The sequence below is a fragment of the Typopeltis vanoorti genome, chromosome 1, assembly GCF_054136105.1.
Source record: "Typopeltis vanoorti isolate ZY-2024b chromosome 1, IOZ_Tvanoo_1.0, whole genome shotgun sequence".
In the NCBI taxonomy this organism is placed as follows: Eukaryota; Metazoa; Arthropoda; class Arachnida; order Uropygi; family Thelyphonidae; genus Typopeltis; species Typopeltis vanoorti.
In genome coordinates this window covers 176605585-176626382 of record NC_143549.1, presented here as the reverse complement: position 1 = coordinate 176626382, position 20798 = coordinate 176605585, and the positions used below count along the sequence as shown (strand labels likewise).

At 33.1% G+C, this 20798-nt stretch overlaps 1 protein-coding gene across 1 annotated transcript in view; it reads left to right on the top strand.

Moving 5' to 3' along the window:
* LOC150110660 (ATP-dependent DNA helicase DDX31) overlaps window positions 1-13079 on the top strand; it is a 123558-nt gene extending 110479 nt beyond the window's left edge. Inside the window, exons 13-16 of the mRNA XM_090400124.1 lie at window positions 8976-9051; window positions 9409-9511; window positions 10602-10785; window positions 12860-13079. Coding sequence (XP_090256250.1) covers window positions 8976-9051; window positions 9409-9511; window positions 10602-10785; window positions 12860-13004 — 508 coding nt within the window. The 3' untranslated portion in view covers window positions 13005-13079. The remainder of the gene's footprint in view (window positions 1-8975; window positions 9052-9408; window positions 9512-10601; window positions 10786-12859) is intronic.
* Window positions 13080-20798: the final 7719 nt, after the last annotated feature.

The window sequence follows — 20798 nt, the reverse complement described above, 5'->3', positions numbered from 1 at the left end:
ATAAGTCTTTCTCAGCTTTTCTTTCAAATGCAATAATTTCTCTGTTATGTCCCATTGTTGTTGACAATGTTTCATAACTGTTGAGTAATACAGGTGTAAATAACCTAAAGAATTTTTCTTTGGATTTCCTTGATCATAATCTAGATTTTCATGGCATATCAGGAAGAGCAGCACATTGAACAGTACATTCTGTGAAAGCATAAATAATAGATGTGAATTAGAATGTTATTTATGCTTGTGTCGCTTTTCTCCTTACACACACAGAAAAATTACTACATTTACGTTTGGTACATCATACAGCATCCCCTGGTGGCAAATTCCAGAACTATTTCCTTCTCTCAGATATCGCTTCTGCATGATACACAATGTATTCTTGCAAAGTTTGCAGCATTTGGATCACTGGGGTGGCAATCCACAAGGCCCTAAAGAGGGATACTTTAATTTTGATCACCTTGTACATTAAAAATAAAACAAAACAAAACTGCATAATATGGCTACATTCCAGTTCACTGGGGATTTTTACTTTTTGCTATATTAGCTTGATAAGTCAATAAATTTCATTTGTTAAGGGTGTTCCTCTAAATTTCAGAAATATTACTACAATTTTATTTCCTTCAGTTACCTTGTTATTTTTTATTTCTTTAATAATGTTCTCCACTTCAGTCAGAGATGGTTTTCTGTCGTGTGTGTTCTTCAACATTTCCTTCTAAACATTGCACTTATGTGTAATGTTTCCATCTGGTGGTGATGTTAGTAGTCTCTCAAATTGCTGTTTAAATTCCTCAAATTTTTTTTTTTTTTTGGTAGTGGTAGTTTGTTAATATATATATATATACACACTATAGGTTTACAGAAAAACCATTTGTGGGTCATATATATATATATATATATATATATATATATATATATATATGACCCACAAATGGTTTTTCTGTAAACCTATAGTACATTGGTTAAGGATTTTTTCCTATTTTTTATTAATTTAGTTTTTTTGTATTTTTTATTGATTTTTTACATAGTCTGGAAACCCTGCTCTAGAGACCAAACATGGAACTTTTTCAAGCCACTTCAGGCCTCCAGTGAATGGAATGGTCATCTCATGCTGAACAATGAAATTCATCTCCCGCTCCAAGACGGCCGCAAGCATCCATGCCCACAGTGGGATTTGAACCTGCAGCCTGTCAATTAGAGAGCAGGTATGCTAATCACTAAGCCAGCCAGAATCAGGTTTATATTCTCATCAGGTTTACATCTATGTGGTTTGTATCCTCTGGCAAAACCAGCAAATATTCCTGCAACAAAGGGATACCTTCCTAGTTGAAATAAATTGCCAACACAATAAGCCAGGTGGTGGCATTTTACCAGGCAATGAACATCTACCACCACCTGGCTTATTGGAGGTCTGAACTGGCAGATGCTGTCCTCCCCCCCCCCCCCCCCTCATGCAGTGTGAGTGATACTCCTCAAGGCCATTCCTCCATTTCAAGGATACATCAGTTAAAACGGTGATGTAAGTTGGCCGCCATTTAATGCATGGTCTCAACTTGTCAGTAATGAGTTAGGAAGCTTCCTGATCAACTACCCAAAATCAGGATCAACCTGATCCTGATTTTGGGATAAATAGATTATAAGTCTATTTATCTCAAAAATGGCACTATACTCTAGGAAATAGATAAGGTAGCACATAAGATTACTTGACTAGTGAAGAACACATTAACACAGTGGTGTTCAACACATGGCCTGCGGAGCTCTTTGCTGTGGCCTGCTGGCCATTTTGAAAAAATAACTACTTAACATTAAAACGCAAATAAATAAAAAATAATTTCAATGAAGCCAATGGACCACTAAGCTATACTTTGGTATTTAGAATTGTCAGATGCTTTCCAGATTCACAAGGAACACTGTGCATTTAATACTTTACATAAAATCCTATAAAAATAAATATTAAATAGATATGCTTCTTCAGCCATCTACCAGCATCAAGCGGTACTTAAGTACTAGTACAGGTATTCCTTGCTTAACGCGGATTTGATTTTTGCGGTGAAATTAATTGCGGCAATATAGGCGGCAAGAGTTTTGATTAATGCGCCTTTAAATTTACCACGCAAAATCATGCCCATGCCACGAGGCTGCTAGCCTTGTGGTCATCCAAATTCTCTTAATGATCTGTGTGAGAATGTGAAAGTTTTATTTTTCCCACCAAATATGACATCATTGCTACAACCCATGGACATTGGCGTCATTGCAACTTTCAAAGCCTATTTTCTTAAAAAGACATTCTCAAAGGCAGTAGAAATAACAATGGGAGGAAATGCGATTACGCCCCACGAATTTTGGAAAAAATTTAACATTAAACACGCAATTGAGAACATTCGTGACTCATGGAAGCAAGTGTCTTCTAGTTGCATGAAAGCTGTTTGGAAAAACCTTCTACCAGAATACACTAATGACTTAGGTTGTTTTCAAAATACTGTGAACAACATGGTGAAGACCTCAGTTTTGATGGTGTTGATGCAGAAGATGTTAAAGAATTATTGGATTCAAATTCAAAAGATTTCAGTGACAATGATCGTCTTGAAATTGAACAATGCACATATGAAGACAACGAACAAATGGAATGTGAAGATGAGGTTCCGAAGAAAATAACAGTCAAAGAACTGGATGGAATATTTCCCAGTTTAGATCGCTTAAGCAGCAAGTAATGGATATGGATCCAGATGTTAATCGAAGAATGCTTGTCTGCCAAGGTCTGGAGAGTCATTTTGCTTGTTATCGCAGAATTTATGCCAATAAGAAAAAAACTAAAATTCAAACGACTCTTTATAACTTCTTTTGATTAAAAAAAATTGTGGTAACTAATGTAGGTACAAGTATTTATTAAACATTTACTTTGCATTCAATTTTTTATCTTTCTTAAAAGATTACCATATAAAATGAAATATTAGTACAGTAATTCGATCAGGGATGAATTGTACTTTTTATCATTGATTAATGTGATTTTGATATACGCAGTAACATCGAGGGATTAATTAACCACGTTAATCGAGGGATACCTGTACTAACGTCGCAGGTAGATGGCTGAAGTAGTAGTTCGTTTCAGTGTGCTGTCTAGTTCCTTCCAGATACATCTCAAAGGTTCTCGATACTTCGTTATTTTCATATAATATAAGAGGATCTCATCTACAGTCAGTCAGTCGTGAACAGTGTGATATTTGTGTATAAGAGCACGCAGGTTCGTCATGTCAGCCTATTGTGGTTTTATATTGCCAGACCTTTTTCATTAGTATGAGATATATCCAGTGGATAATAACTGTTAAATGGCCATTTTGGATCATTTTTGGGTTCACCTTCCATTACTACTGCATCTACAAGTAAAAAGTGTAAATAAAGTGATTCTTGTCGGGTTTTTAAATGAAAAGTGGACCAATTTGTACTTTTTTGTGCCAATCGGCGATAAGCCAGTGTGTTTAATTTGTCGTGAGTCAATGTCAGTATCAAAAGAATACAATATAAATTGACACTATGAGACAAAGCATGCATCCAATTTTGATCACCTTCAAGGGCAGCTTTGTGTGGGCAGCTCCAGATTGATTTAAAATGCCAGCAGGGTACTTAAAATGCAGAGGGAAGCATGTGTCAAAGTAAGTTATGTAATAACTGAAAAAATTGCTAAAAAATCAAAAGCCTTCTTGGACGGCACATTTGAAGAAAGAGTCTCATTGCTATTGGGGAAATTCTGTGCCCAAATAATAAGGAAGTGTTTAAAAAACCGAGTTTGCCTGGGGTAACTGTAGCACGACATGTTGAAGAATTTGCCAATGACATTGAAGGAACTTTAAAAATACGGTCGTCCGAATTTACATCATATTTACTTGCTTTAGATGAGAGCACAGATGTGAAGGATACATCACAACTGGCTATCTTTGTCCATGGCATTGATCAACAATTCACTGTCACAGTGAATTGTTGATTCCTTTCATAGGTATTCTTAAAGCTGCCGAGAAAACGTTCCAGTGTTTCGACAATAGTTTTTCAACAATTTGTTGTAAGGTAAATATTTTCTGTAAACCCCTGCTTAGGTCTACACCTAGCATGTTCTTTTTCAAGTTTCTCTTCCATGATTTTTCTTAATCCCTTCTTAAGTAGGCTTTCATGAATAGAACACGGTAGTGAAATTTCCCTTTAATTTTTATATGCAGGTTTTCTTTCCCCACTTTTTAAAAAAATTTTTTTATTGGTACTAAGAGAGATTTCTCAAATTATTCAGTATTTGACCATCTGATCATACCTTTGGAATAATACATGAAACTATTATGTTATACCTTCATATTTCACTGGAGTAGATGATATCACATATCTACTCCAGTGCTTTTCAACATTTCATATTTCTAATAGCTTTTCATACCCCAAGTTAATATGTATTTTTGATAGTATTTTGCTTGATATTTTCTGCAGTGTTTACCCGGTTTAGTTTTTCAAAGTAATGACTCACATCCGGAATATCTCCTTATCTTCAATTTTTGTCATCTTTATTGTCTCTAATTCCTTCTATAGTAATCTTTCTTCCATTTCTAAGCTTTGCTTTTTTTTTTCCCAATAGCTTCCAAACATTCTCTACCTTTGTGATATTTATATTCTATATTCTTTCCAAAACCTTTTCCACATTTGTTTAGTTGCTTTCATAAAGCTTATTTATATTGTTCTCTGTATTTTAAGAACATATCAGACTTTTCAATTAGGTTCTTCTTTTCCAAGACACTCTGTAACTTGTTGAGTCCACCATGAAGTTCTGATGTTTCTATCCTTGCTGGCAACTATACCACCTTAGCCAAATTGTTTTATTATATTTTTCTGCTGGGTCTCTGGTTTGGTCTGTTTGTGAAACTTTTGCTTTACTTCAGTACTATTTCTATATTTTTCAATTTACAGTCCACCTCTGAAGGCAGCTTGACTATTTCTTTTTTAAAACTATTATTATATTTTTGTATATGTGTTTCTTTTCAGTATGATTGTCATTTTTATTTTGCTCGAAAGTAAATGGCAGTCACTTATTTCAAATCTCCCATGTTCTCTTTTATTCTTTTTGTTTTATTCTTCTTTTATGAAAAAGGCAGAATCAGTACAGTAACGAGGGTATGAAGCACCTGTGGCAAGTGTCTAACTTGCATCCCCCTAACCCAAAAATGACAAAAATTTTGAAAAATTTAAATGTAATAAGTTAAATTTTACTAAATGCAATATGTTAAATACTTACTATTAACCCCATCAAAATGAGTTGCAGAATTTGCGTCTAAAGTGGCTTATTGCCAAAATTTAAAAATACAATATAAAATAGTGGACTTTTATATCTATTTATTTATTTATATTTTTTATGTTTTGCACCCCAAACCTAGTTGCGCCCCTTTTTTTCCACGCCCTCGTTATGGCACTGGGCAGAATATTACATTTCAGTAATTTAAATCTAGATTATATGTCTATACACAAATGCTAGGAGCATTAGAAACAAAGGAGTTGAGTTTGTTGCTTTATTGAATACGATGTGGCCTAAGATTGTTGGCATTAGTGAAACCTGGCTATCAGAATCAGATATGGTAAGTGGGATCAAGTGTAATGGATATACTATTTTTAGGAATGACGGAAGAGATAGGAGAGAAGGAGGAGTGCTACTAATGATATCAGATGACTTAAGTCCAGTTAGGGTAGAAATACAAGAAAACAATGAGGGTAACAATGTTCCATGTAGCGATGAGTTTGAGTCTATTTGGTGTGAAGTGGAGGTTAATAGAATGATATATATGGTGGGGTGTTGCTACAGACCTGGCGGCTCAGTTGTAGGGGACGAAGAAATGCATTGCCAATTTAGCCTTATGGTTACCAAGCAAATGATCATTATGGGTGACTTTAATTTTCCAAACATTGATTGGGTAGAAGAGAAATCTCATGATCAGAAAGAACAGGAATTTATTGAATTGTTGCGAGATAACTTTCTCAAGCAGCATGTGAAAGCAGGAACTCGAGGTCAAAGAGTGTTGGATTTGCTCATAGCATCAGAAGGAATCTCTGTTAAGAATATGGCTATTTTACCACCAATTGGTGACAGTGATCATACTGTTCTTTCTTGGGAAGTATCTACTTGTATTGAAGCTCCGATTAAATCAGGCTACATGCTAAATTACTAAGCTGGAAATTATGATCAACTTAGAAGAATACTATCGTTGGTCCCATGGTATCAGTTACTGAATGGAAAAAATGTCAGCAATGCATGGGAATCTTTGAAAAAGTACTTGAATGAGGCGGCATCTGAATGTATCCCTAGTATTCGAAGAATAAATAGGTTGGGAGTGAAATGGATGTGCAGCCTTATTAAGCTAGAGATCCACAAGAAGAATTTGATGTGAAAGAATATCATGAGAATAAGAGTGAGAGGAGTTATGAAATATATAAAGCTCAGGCCAGAAAAGTAACGAGTATTGTGAGAAAAGCTAAAATGGAGTATGAAAAGAAATTGGCCATGCAAGCTAAAGGCAATCCAAAAGAATTTTATCGTTATGTCTCAAGCAAAAGAAAGAATGAATGTGGAAAAATAACTTTATTGAATGCAAGATGGTACACGAGTGTCGGAAGCTAAGGAGATTGTTCAGTTAATGAGTGCTCACTTTGCTAAGATATATCAACCAGGTGTATGTAGTATGGTGCTACTGCTACGTTAGATGAGGAGTTACAGGTGTTCATGAAAATGAGGTTGAAGAGCTCTTGCATAACTTGGATAAGAATTTGTCAATAGGAACAGATGGACTATCTGCCTGTTTGTTAAAGGAATGTTCAGCCGAATTGGCTAGGCCTTACACACATTTGTATAATTTGAGCCTCAGCCGAGGAATGATACCACAGGAATGGAAGGAATGTATGATAGTTCCATTGCACAAGGGTGGTGCAAAAACTGATGTGTCTAACTACTGACCCATCAGTATCTCTGGTGTGGTAGTGAAGATTTTAGAGAAGTTTGGTAAGAACTCGCATACAGAAATGGGTCGACAAGCATTCTATACTATGCAGGGAACAGCATGGGTTTACTAAAGGAAGGTCATGTTTTAGCAATTTGCTCATATTATATAACAATGTTACGGCCGAGTTGGATAAAGGGAATGGATACACTATGATTATGTTGGATTTTTCTGAGGCATTTGATAGGATACCACATGATAGGCTGTTGTGTAAACTGGAGAATATGGGACTAAAACTTAATCTATTGACTTGGATCAGGGGATGATTGACAGACAGATATCAAAAAGTGGTATACAGTGGGTGTAAATCTGCCAGATTTAAGGTAACCAGTGGTGTACCTCAGGGTTCAGTCCTTGGGCCTTTATTGTTCAATCTATACATTAATGACATCAAGCAGGGTCTATCATCAGATTTGCAATTGTTTGCTGATGATGCGAAGATAGGCATGGCAATCAGGGATGCTACTGATATTCAGAAATTACAAAATGATTTGAATAGACTGGAAATCGGGCTAACGAAAATGGCTGTCAGTTTAACGTTAGTAAGCGTAAAGTTATGCACTTTGGCATGATTAGAGTTCCAGCGGCATATTATATTAGCGGGGTTATGCTACAAGAAACTGAAGAGGCAAGGGATCTTGGTGTATTGATGGATAAGAATTTAAACTTCAAAGGTCACATAGCAAAAGTTGCAAATACAACTCAGAGGATAATTGGTATGTTGAAGCGAACTTTGACATGCAAGGATAAAGAAGTAATTTTGCCTCTTTATAAGGCTTTGATAAGACCACACTTGGATTACTGTGCACTGATTTGGTCTTCCGGGTTCCAAGGGGATAAAGAAGCTGTGGAAAGGGTGCAAAGAAGAGTTACGAAGATTATATCCGGATTATGGAATTTAGATTATGAGGACAGATTGCGAGTATGTGGATTACACACTCTGGTTAACAGGAGAAAGAGGGGTGATATGATAGAGATCTATAAACTTTTGAATGGGTGTTATAGCATTTCAACTGATGAAATTTTTCGTTATATGTAAGGCAAGGAGCATCCATGGAAGTTAAGGTTGCTCTAAGTTAAGAGCTATGTTTTTCTCCCAGAGAGCAGTGAGTGAGTGGAATAATTTGCCCTTACAGGTAGTGAGTGCATCTAGTGTGAATGAATTCAAGGGTAGGTATGATAGCTGGGTTGGGTAATTTACAGCCTCTCTCGATGAGTCCTTGACTCCCTGGAGGTCTTAGATAATAACAATAATAATAATAATTATTATTTTACAGATATCTGTTACTTCTTTCTTGAGAGGGTTGTCATACCTGTGAATTTCCCAGTTCTGTTGGATTTTTTTTTAACTCTCATATTTTTTCATAAAATCTTCCACTTTTTTAAAACATCACCAATGATTTACTTAAGATGGTTTGATTGTAGTAGCATGCTCTGAAATGCCAGGTCAGTAGTCATGTCTCTGCTCTTTACTGTAGTTCATTCTGGTTTCTTTTGACACACTGCTGTTCTCTCATCACACACTTGTATCCCTGTTTTGATTTCATATTTGATGTGCATAGTTATGTTCAAATACTTGTGGAAGCGTAATCTTTAAAGATACCCAGGACATAATTGTAAAAATAACTTAACACGATAACCACAGTAATTGATTTTAATGAAATAAAGGTACAAATAATTCGTACTGAAATTAACAGTACATCATCAGTGTAGAACAAACAGTTAAAAGGAATGGAATACAAAGTACAGAACAGTCAGTGGATTACCAATTAAAATTGTTGTTGCATGCTAGAAAATTAATATTAATAAAATAATATTAAATAATTCTTAAAAACTTTTTTTTTCTGCTATAGCAAGTTATCCATTATAACTAACCTGAAATTCTAATTTTTATCTGGTTTTCATATATTTTTACTTTTTTTTTAAACTCTGTCTCTGTTTTATGGAATTTGTATTTTTTTATATTTATAGACTTCAAAAATTGGATATGACAGAATTGCTGAAGTCACTGAAGTTATTAGTTCCTGATTTGGAATCAGAAAGACAGGTAAGAATCATAAGAATCACTTGATATTTCTGTGAAGCAGTTGTGATGAGTATTAAAGTGATTTTAAAAAAGTATGTTAAGGGAGGTGATCCAGAATATGCAGTTTTTGGATTATAATGTAATCGATCAGTTAAAGTTGATCGTATAATTTGACAGTACAGATGTAATGCAATACAAAATATGTATTGTAATTAAGAAAAATTAATAGTTGGTATTTTTGAGTTGGAAATTTAAGCTTAACTATATTTCTTTATCATTAAAATGTGTAGTTTCATGGTTGTTTTTTTTTTTTTTTTTTTATAATAATCCTTAATTTATTTTCCATAATGCTTTGTATTTTTAATACATGTTTTATAGGTTTGCTATCCAATGACAGTAGAAGAGCATGCTACTACTTTACAGAGTAAATATGAGAATGTTGTATATAAACAAAAAGCGTTACTGGAAACTGCTCGTAAAGGTATGTTTACTTTCTATATTTTTAATGTATTTTGATAAAATAAGGCAATAAAGAAAAATGCCTAACCAGATGCCTATCTGGTTAGGAATTTTTGATAACATGTCTGTTAAAATTAGTCACATGACTTAAAGGTTTAAAATATGCACAAATGAAATGGTTATTCTTTTATTAGTATTTGATCTTGGAAAATTTGTCCACTTGCCCACACTGTTGTGTACATCTCCTGCTGCATAGAAACATGAGAGATTGTGAAATAGGTTTGCAATCTCTCATTTATAGCACAGGTTGACCTCAAGATTTGACTGTGTTTCTGGGAAAAATGTACTTGAATAAATGAAGCTAATACTTCATTTATTCATAGTTCATCTAGTTGAATCTATTCAGATTTCAAAACCATTTTGCCTTTAGATGCATGTTAGGAGGAGCTGAATTCTTAGCCAACCAGCAAACTCATTTCCTTTAGGTTATACAGTAAAATATAATTCTACCAGACTGTTAAATGCATCATTATTTAATATTAATGCACTTTATAAAGACTAAAAATTAAGCAAATATTGCAGTTATATTTTACTATTCAGTAGTTACCTAAATTCTTAGGTTTATCTTAGGAAGAAGGAACTATTGGACAGGATTTGCACCAATTCACATATGTTGAAATGGTCAAATGAGATGTGTAATGTCTTGAATCTCACTATAGGCATGGATGTTTGTGAACAACAACTTCACAACTTCCTTTACCTCTCATTTCTTTTTAAATACTTCTAATTTCATTTTAATGCAGGAATATCTAGAAAAACATTTGAATGCTTTGAGGACATGAATAAATGAAATAATTTGACCACTTTTCTCTGTCAAATTGGTTGAATGTTGGGGGTCTGTATATATGCAAATTTTTCAAAGATTTTCTCAAAATCAGAAATTGTTTTATTGCTGTAAATTCATCTAGTCATTTAATATAAATTCATATTAAATGACTAAATGAATTCATATAAATCCATTTAGTCATCTTTTCATTAAAATGTATTTTATGTTAAATTTGAATTTTTCTTTTTTTTTCTTTCTTTTTTTCCCCCCCTTTTTTTTATTCTAGCTTTTCAAACCTATATCCGAGCATATTCTTCTTATCCAAAGTCATTGCAGAATGTGTTCCCTTTCAAGAGTCTTCACCTTGGTCATGTTGCTAAAAGTTTCTGCCTTAGGGAATCTCCATCTGCTCTTGGAGTTAATTCTTCAGCACTAGCTAGACTTCACAGGAAGAAGAAATTTTCAGAAAGGTAGCTTTTCCCTTTTCTCCAGAACCTCAAGTTATTTGAATTTTATGACATTATTATTTATTTATTTTTAAATTTGTGTTTATTATATATTCACCACTGACTATAGTAAACACATTTATATCGAACTTGCTTACTGTGAAAAACCATTGTACAGTTCTGGCCAAAGCCCTTTAGTATCTGTTCTGGTTTAAAAGAATACACTTAACTAACTTTTTACTGTAACAAAATATTACTTTAATCCTAATGACTTTGCTGTGGTAAGATGTAACCTGTAATTTTATATTAATACATGTGTGGATGCATGTATTGTTGATACAGGGTGCACATTTATAAGGATTTTTGAGCTTGTTTAAACATTACAAACAGTTCTCAATCCTAAACTAAAGATAAGTTATCCTAATGTTACTAATATTTAACTAGTTTTCAATATAGTAAAGTTATGTAATGATTATTATTCTTTGCATTAATACATTATCGCTGATTGAGGTTTATATATTTCCTTATATTACAAATACACAAATCAAAAGTTTTGAAGTCATTATTAAGAGACAGTGTACAAAGATATTAAATTTCAATGTGTAGGGAAAGGTCAATCCAGGGAGCTCAGTCCCATAAAATGAAGCTTGTAAAATCGTTCCTCACTTGGAATACTTCTGTGTTGCATGGTTGGCTGAATAATAGTGTGCCTACTCTCTATGCAGCTAGCTGTAGGTTTGAATCTCACTGTAAGCATGGATGTTTGTGAATATCTTCAGGTGGTAGATGAAATTCATTGTCCAGTGTGTGTCCAGCATTGCACTTAATTAGAGATCTGAAGAGGCTGGAAGCACTGTTAGGTAAATGAATGTATGATTTAGTTCAGCTCCGACAGAAGAAGAAAATAAGATTTCTTATAAATCAAATTTTATGAAATACTATGAAAAAAGGCAAAAATGGAGATGGGAATGGGATCTTTAAAGGGAATCCATCATGGATTGTTCTACAATCTTTTAGCATTTTAAATTATATATTATCATTTACTAGTTTTGTATAATAAGTACAGACTGGATGACTTCTGAATTTGTGGGGATACTTAATGGCTGAAATGTACACTGAATTTTATGAATTTAAAATTTTGTACCCCCTTTATTGTATATCATGAATCAAAAACGTTGCCTTCAGATTTTAGTAGTACAGATATATCATTCCAGGGAACTATTTTTGGAACTGCTGCAAGCTGAAAATGTAAAAATAATAAAATGCTTTTTGAATGTAAGATAAGCTTTTCAGAATATTGAAATGCTTAAGAGAAAACAAGTACAAAGGAGTACAATTAGAGCCGCCAAGAGTGAATTATTTTTTAATCTTTCATTAGAAGACGAGAGAGTTTAATTAGGAATGTTTCTATTAATAAATATTAAAAAAAAAAGTGAAACTATATTTGTTTTTGCACTATTTATAAATAATTTTTAATGAATTTAAAATTAACAAATACTTTTTAATGTTTCTGGGAAAAAACACTATTTTGGTGACACTATCTGTGATATGCAGCAGTAGAATAGAAGGCTGTATTTTCTCCCCCAACTCTGAAAATGCTGCTCTGAAGAAAAAACATGGAACTTTTTCGATCCTCTTCAGACTTTCAGTAAACAGGGTGGTTTCACACTGACAGTGAAAATTGCCACCTAAAGACAGTCACAAACATCCATCTGTGAAATGAGATTTGAACATCAACCAGGACAGTAAAAGTTGAAGAATATAAAATAATCAAGGATGCAAGAGAGAGAGAGAGAGAAAAAAAAAAGTAGCATTCTTGTTTATAAAGTAGAGGTTCCACTTGGAGGGTAATTAAATTATGCACAGACATTGACAGATACTAGTAATTGATTTCACTGTGTTTATATTTATAAATCTTTTTTAACCTGTTTCGAAAAAATAAGTTTGATCATGGGATTTTTCATAGGAAATATTAATTACATTAATATGTTATTAACATTTATTGGAAATTATATGTATTTTTTATATTCTTTATTTGTATTGTTTTTTGAATTATCTGCAAATAATTTTTAATGAAGTGGGTTTCTTTCTGAAACAGGCAGAAAACACAGAAGCATTATCCTATTAAAAATGTTTCGGAATTTGATAGTGGTTTGGATCCACCATCTGGAAAATCTAGGACACCTTTACCAGCTAAATTCAGTAAAAAGAAACCATTTAAGCTCAAGAAGTACAAATCGTGACTTTTCACAGGAGGTGTACAGAAAACTATTTTTCATTATGTAAAAATAAAGATATTTATTTATTTTTTGTTTTAATTAATGTGTGATGTGTGAATTCACTAAAATACTTTGTACATATTTGTTTGTATCAAGACTTCAAAGTAATAATCAGTATATTTACTGTAATCATTGGGTTGTATTTCATTTTTGCCACAAAAGCAAATTCTTACACTTATTTTATCCTTTTTTGGGGGGGGGGGGGTGAAGCAGGCAGGGAGTAATGATAAATCATAGATTTACTAGGTAAACTCTACATCCAGTTGGACATCAGTGATAATTTCCTTCCAGAATAGTTTGTTTGATTATCATTGGAATTTGAACTTGGGCCCTTCTGCACAACAGGCAAAGCCATTACCCGTTGAACCATTTCTACATATCATTTTGCCTGCACAGGACCAATTAGGACACTGACAGGACAGATATCATGTTGTACTTGCCTGGGTGAGATGCCACAAATTGTTGTGTGTGCTTGTCATGTATATTTATTTTTTTTATTTATGTTTCTATTTTCTAAAAATAATATTCTTAGTGAATAACAATATATTAATGCTAATTCTTCCCAGACATACTGCCAGCAACACAAAAGTAAAAGTTTTATTGTGGCACCTAAGTATGGTACAACGTCCTGACAATTTATTTCAAATTCATAAACTAAATTTCACTTTATTCAAAGTGAAATTATTTTATGAATTTTATAAGATTATCCTTCTGCTCTTTTACCCAAAGAATGAAGTAGTTTTAGTTTTTTGGAATTTATTTTCAAGGAAGATTTAGTAATCCTTTATCTCCATTTTTTGCAAATCACCTGGATTAAAAAGGTGCAAATAAGAAATTGTGAAACTTTATGTCAAATCTGCATATTGAAACCTTTGATGATTATGCCAGTCACTTAAAGCTTCACAATTTTTGATACAGAATTTGTTCGTTTATATTACAGAATATTATTTGGAAAATGAAATAAAATGTAAAAATATGATGACTGGTGTGTTGGTGTTTTTGCACAATATTTGTTTGTATTTTTGATAACTGTAGGGTAAATAAGAACAGAAATACTACCCCAGTTAATTTTTGCATTCACTGTCTGTATATTGCTTTTTTTTTTTTTTTTTTTTTTCTGTGGAGGTTTGCATCCTGCCTTTGACTTTCTCAAGGCAAATTTAATTAAATCGAAAAAAAAAAAAAATTTCCTTTGCAAAAAATATCAGTTCTCACAGTGGTTGAGTTGATAATTATATGCAGTGAAGCCACCCAAAGGGTTATATAAATGAAATATATTAAATAATTTATGATTTGTATCAATGCTGTTTCAGTAATATCCAAAAGTAATTCATTTCAGTGTATGCTTATCAGTATAGTTGTTGACATGTAAACATATCAAGGCTAGTGAGTGGGATTTTTTTTTTTGAGGTGGGGAGATACGGTTTGTGATGATTGCATGGTTTTCTTTTGCTGTTTTTGTGGATAATGACTGATGATATAAACCAGGGGTGGCCAACCTTTTACGTTCCATGCGCCACTTTTTCACGTACCATACAACTCTTCTACCCTTAAAAACTCCCAGGAAAAACATGTTAATATAGACACGATATATTGATTTAATATAAAAACAAGATTCTCTCTGAATAACTCAGACCCAAGCACTAGCTTCAGTTTTCCTTCTGTTTCAGTCTGATGTTGTGTTTTATAGTGTCTATTAAATCCCATGTCTTATTATTGAGTGTTTTCACAAACAATGAACAATGGTTGTCCTGACAGATTTGTTATAAATAAGAACTCATTTTCCCACTGTTCATTAAATTCACACTTACTATCACCTTCTGTTTTTCTTTTGCTCAATTTCTTTTGCACTGTGATGGGTAACAACGTAAAAACAAGGCTAAATTTTCAAAAAATACAAAGCACAACTTCGTAGCACACAATTATAAACTGACAACAACGACACACTGTTGCTAACACCTCAGGATCAAAGAAGTGAATATTCACAAAAGATGTGCACCAAACAATAAAATCACTAAAAATAATTACTAATATTTTTTTCCTACAAATCAGTAGAAAAAATTTTTTTTTCTACAAATCAGTTTTCGGTTAATACTTTTTTTTGCATAAATAGTATTGGGGTCCAATGCACCACTTTTGGCACATGCACCATAGGTTGATGATCCCTGATATAAACATAAAATTCAGATATTGCTAGGCATTGTTATCAGGTGAAGAAACCAATCCATTTTTACATAAAATATTATATCATATATTTTACATATGATAATATTATCATATAAGCGCAGACAATATTATCATATAGATAATATTGTCAGCTCGGTTAGCCTAGTGGCTGTGCGCTTTGTAACCATATGCCTGGGGAAGGGGTGTCCTAGGTTCGATTCCTGTTGGTGACGTGAGGAGCTGAAGGATCGTCCTCAGCCATAGCCAAGTTAGCTGGTCTTGGGCGTGGACAGTAGGGTTTTTCCCCGTAGTTTATCTTGGGGATTTTCATCCTGCAAAGCAGGCAAACCGGCCTTGAGAACTCAACACTGCAGGACATAGGATACACTGGGGCATAGGGCTGACCATCTTATCCTGTGAACGGTTTGAGGTCTGATGATTAATAAACCCTCGACACCGCATGAGATAAGAATGTTATATTGTCACCTTACTTCCATCAACTGCTATGGAGTGAACAAAAATTTATTTCTGTAGTTTGATGAAATCCAAATCAATTCTACTTCATTAATTAGAACTAAACACTGGTGTAATTTTAATATACTAGCCTGGTAACCTGTGATGTAATAAAGTGTGGAGCAAACATTTCTTCTTTTTACATGGATAATTCCAGGTCAATTATATTAAATTTATGGGGACTACAGAAATAGTGGATAGTTCATTGTTTGAATTTTCTTTAATATTGTGCCTATAAAGGCTTTTATCTACTCGTGTTATAGACACATGAGTTAAAAATGGTGTTTGCTATGGTGAGAATCAACTGGATAACATAGTATGCATTGTATGGTTATTATTGGATACTTCTCAGGTGATGGCAGTTTTACTGAATGTATAATATGATTTTAATGTCATCCAATTATCATTCTAAGGGGCTATGATGAATTCCTTTCCAAACCTACTGTCTTCAACTTTTCTCTTTATATTTTTATGACTTCTTTCAGTTTGCCTTTCAAATAACATATATTTGCCTTGAAAAGAAGGGAAAGGTACAAATATATATGTATATCTTCTTTTCTTGTTCTCTTTCCTTTCATTAAAACATAACAAAGGTAGCTTATAATCCACTTTTTATGTTTCCATATATATTCCAGGAATTTATTCAACTTTCCTGTGATTGTCTTTTTTTAATACGCATGGTTGTCTTTCTTAGACAATCACAGTACTAGAAAAGATAACCTCTTTGTTCACAAGGAGATCAAAATAGCAAAATAAGTTATGCAAAAGCAGTACATAATCAACTAATTATGTTGAAGTCTCTCAACCATATTAAGTATATCCATGTCTTTTCTGTTTGTGGGCCATTGCACAAAAGGTTAAGATCCATCTTCAGTTATCCATGTTTGTTTCATCTAATTCTTATTTCCAGCTTGCTCAACAAGCTATTTCTTTTCTTTCCTTTCTTTTTTTTTTTTTATTATCCTTTTTCAAATTATTTTATACCTTTTTCCTTCCAGGATGCATGCCAAAGCATTCTTAGAATTTCTCTGCTGTTGCTTCTCAGTATAATTTCATCCATCTTTTTATTTCACTGGTAATACTCCCTCCTCTCCCCTCTGTTTATATAATTTATAATTCATCTTTTGTCATATGTTGTGGCTAAAGTATTTTAAATATTTATGGAATCACTTTGAAAACTATTTAATTTGTCTATTATTGGGTAAGAGATTAAAACAATAATATAATTTTTTGGCAAGTATAATATACTGTGTCTAACCAAGCAAAATAAATAAATAAAATAAAATAATTTTTTATAACTGTCTACTGTTATCCAGAGTATTTTAATAATATGGTGATACACCTAATCATCATGGGATGCCTCATATAAGATGTCTACATTGATTTAATCTCAGTATCTTTTGTGGATCTAGTATCCACCCACAAAGGATCATCACCCAGACTGAGTGGTGATCCTTTCCATAATGCACAGCAACATACATTTTTCAAAAGGAAGTTCTTTTCTTCCTTTTTTTGTTTTCATAAATATGGTAGCACTTTTTACAAACAAAAAGTGCTGCCACATTTTTTTTTTTCAAATCATTTATGCAGCAGATATGTCCCTTGTTAGCTCTTCCTGTCTGTATGTTCAATTTTTTTTATTATATAATTCAAATTTTATTCAAATTTCTTCTATTTTGTTTGCCTTTTGTATTTTTGCATTTTCCTTTGCATCCAACATTTATTTTCTTTTATGGTCCTTCCTTGCTTTATTTCTTCTATTAAATTACACACTAACCTCCCCATAGATGGTGCTATCAGTCACACATGCTGTTTTGAAATCAGAGCGAATTTTGTATGTCAGGCCAGAAACTTTTAGAACCAACCTCATATCAGAGATAATTGTAGAAAGATTTTTCACTTGGTTAAAAAAGTGTTATTATATTTATTATTATTATATGCGAAGTATCATAACAATTAGGCTACTTGTATATACAGGCTTTTGACTTCACATCAGTTGCCTCTGTATTCCATAATGCAAAGCATGCTTTTTTCATACATATATGCTGATGTGCATTATGGAAGAGTCATTACTTAGATCAGTTTTGAGGTCTCATTATGCCAACACTGTTAGCTTATACTTAGATAAATGAATAAACAAGAAAGTTTTTTGGCAAGTATAATTTGCATTGTAACCAAGTGAAAAAAAACTACAACTGTCTCTGATACATTTAAGTATTCTGGATCAGAGATAGTTATTATTATTTTCCTGATCCCCATGAAATCACAAAACATCACAGGAAGTCAACACTAGTGAACACAAAGTCTACCACTCCTTAAAATCATCCACAGTCTGCATGTTCCCCAATCTTGGATGTAATCCTTGGCTTCCTAGTTTGTAATCTGCATATGATAACTCTTTGTTTATAGCATTTGACTATTTTCTATGTCACCAGCACACCATGTAGAATGGTAGTTGGTTCTTCTAGTTATATATTTTTTACTTTATCTCCCAGGCAACTGTAACATGACTAATTGCTGTTTATATTTCTTCTTGACAAATATATGGTTTGTCTGGTATTATTTAAGATCTGGTGATTTGTGCATATGTCTGTTATTAATGTACTTCAAAAAAAGTGTTACCAATTTATGAAATCATATATGTATAGTCAATATTTTTATTATTTATATTTTTTCTACCCAGCCTAAACTGCTTGATTTCTTTGCATTCACTCTGCTTACTAACAACTACATTAAAATTACCCAATATGGTTAAATTATCTTTGATTGGTTGTTAATTTGTCTAGTTGTACAATTACTTGTTCTTCTATCTCAATATATGCCTGAGTTTCATGTTGGCACATATGCTCAATTATTGAGTGGTTAAAGTCATCATCAGTATTCCATCAACAAGATGTATTCTCCCTTTTGCTGCCCCCACTATGCTGTATTGTCATCTCTGTCACTTAATGTGATTTTATAGTTGCCAATTTATCTTCACTTCTCTTTTATCAGAACACACATTTGTTTTGTTTTTTTTTGACTTGCTTGTCCATTCAATTTTTTAACTTCTCTACTTTGAAAATTGTTTTCATGTTTCAAGCTATGCTAGTATTTCTTTATACTCTCTTGGCATGCTTTTCCTTCCTTTCTAGACAGTTCTAATTGCCGTCATTTTTTATAAGTTTCATTAATTTTGCATGGTATTTGGTATTTAATGATTTGCAGGGGGAGGGAAAAAATGAAGTTTTCATTTGCCCATAATATATCGATGTGCGAGTTGGACATCTTCCATTTGCAGTTGTAGCAGTCCAGATACATTTCCTTTGTTATTTTTTATTTATTACACAGTAATCATCAGTGCTCATTATGGTAAATTTCATCATACCCAAATACCTGGTATTTGGGTATTTTTTGTATGTCTGTCTCATCACGACAATTCAGGGATGTGATATGGAGTTTTCTCTCCATAATAATATGTTCATTTACACAAATTACACCTAGTTGGAACTCCACTTCTTACCATGAGAAAACCAGCATTTCTCTTGATTGTTGTCATAGCATCCGTGATTTGTCCCATTGCATTCTTTGTAGTGTGTGCTCTGTCTTTTACATATATGCTTTAAAAAATCTGGTGGTATAATTTCTAGTGAATAAGGAACACTTCTGCTAAGTCCATCTTGGAAATTCCATATCAAGGTAATCATGTGCCTCTTCTAATGTGTATAGTGTGTGCATGTGTGTGTGTGTGTTGAGGGGTGTCTAGTTGTTAATGGTTTGCACGGGGAGGAAAAAAATGAAGTTTTCATTTGCCCATAATATATCAATGTGCGAGTTGGATATCTTCCATTTGCAGCATTCTGCAGCTGTAGCAGTCCAGATACATTTCCTTTAATATTTTTTATTCATTACACGGTAATCATCAGTGCTCATGGTAAATTTCATTATGAGGAACATCACAGTAATAACTTTAAAATGATTACTTGATATATCAACCAACATAAGGCCATAATAAAAAATTCACATATACGTACACATGCATGTTGGCTACATTATGATTCACTACAGTCATTAGGATTCCAGGTAGAAATTGGCTAGAGTGGAGAGTCCATGTTGTCCCCTCTATCTGTTTATTTATGGTATCCTTCCAAGAGAAGTAGCTTGCATGGTAGGCAAAACTGAAAAGATCAGTGATATCAGGGAGGAGGAGGGGCTTTTTTTTTTTTCACAAAAGCTGGTGTCAGAAAGGGAGATATTGGTAAATAAAGAGCTGACATCAAAGCTTACCATGATATCATTATTATATTATTTAAAACTAATTTTAGATTAATGATTTGAAATGAGTGGAATTTTTAATATGAGATGAGGTATGGCCAACTAAGTGAGGTTAAAGAGTAAGCTAACCTCTGTTTGGTTAACTTAAAGAGGGAGGGAATCAGCAGCATCCACTTTGGGATGGAGAGGGTTATGAAGTTGAAGAATTTTAGGTTATCTATATATCCTGTGGGGAGGGAGACTAAATGGTTTGATTTTTTTTTTTTTAAACTAATTCAGGAAGCCATGGATGGCCTATTTGCAAACAACGTATGTGAAAAATGATGATAAAAGAATAGGATTGTAGAACTGAAACATTCCCCAATCCAGGATCCTATCACAAGATATTATAACATGAAGCTGGTATATCGAGTACAGAAACCAATAAGAATAAACTTTGTGCTGACACTTAACTAGTATTCTTCAAGTGAGAGAAGGTTGAAAGGTAACAGGATGTAGTTCACTTATATACCAGTTGACTATTATTATTTAATCTGTCTCATGCCAAATGTTAGAATTTCATTATGACAGCATAATTGACACTATTGACATCAGTGGTTGACCAAAGTAGAAATGTGTCATACTGTAGCAATTCATAATGTAGCTAGTGTCTCTCTATATACAGTATATGTTCTAATGATGGCTCTAATGTAAAGGTTGAAACATCTAGTAATTATTTTATTTTAAATTAAAGTTATTAATACAACACATACTGTATTTTTCAGATCAGATGCACTGGCCTATAAGATGCCTCCCAAATTTATGAGACAATTTTTAGAAAAAAAA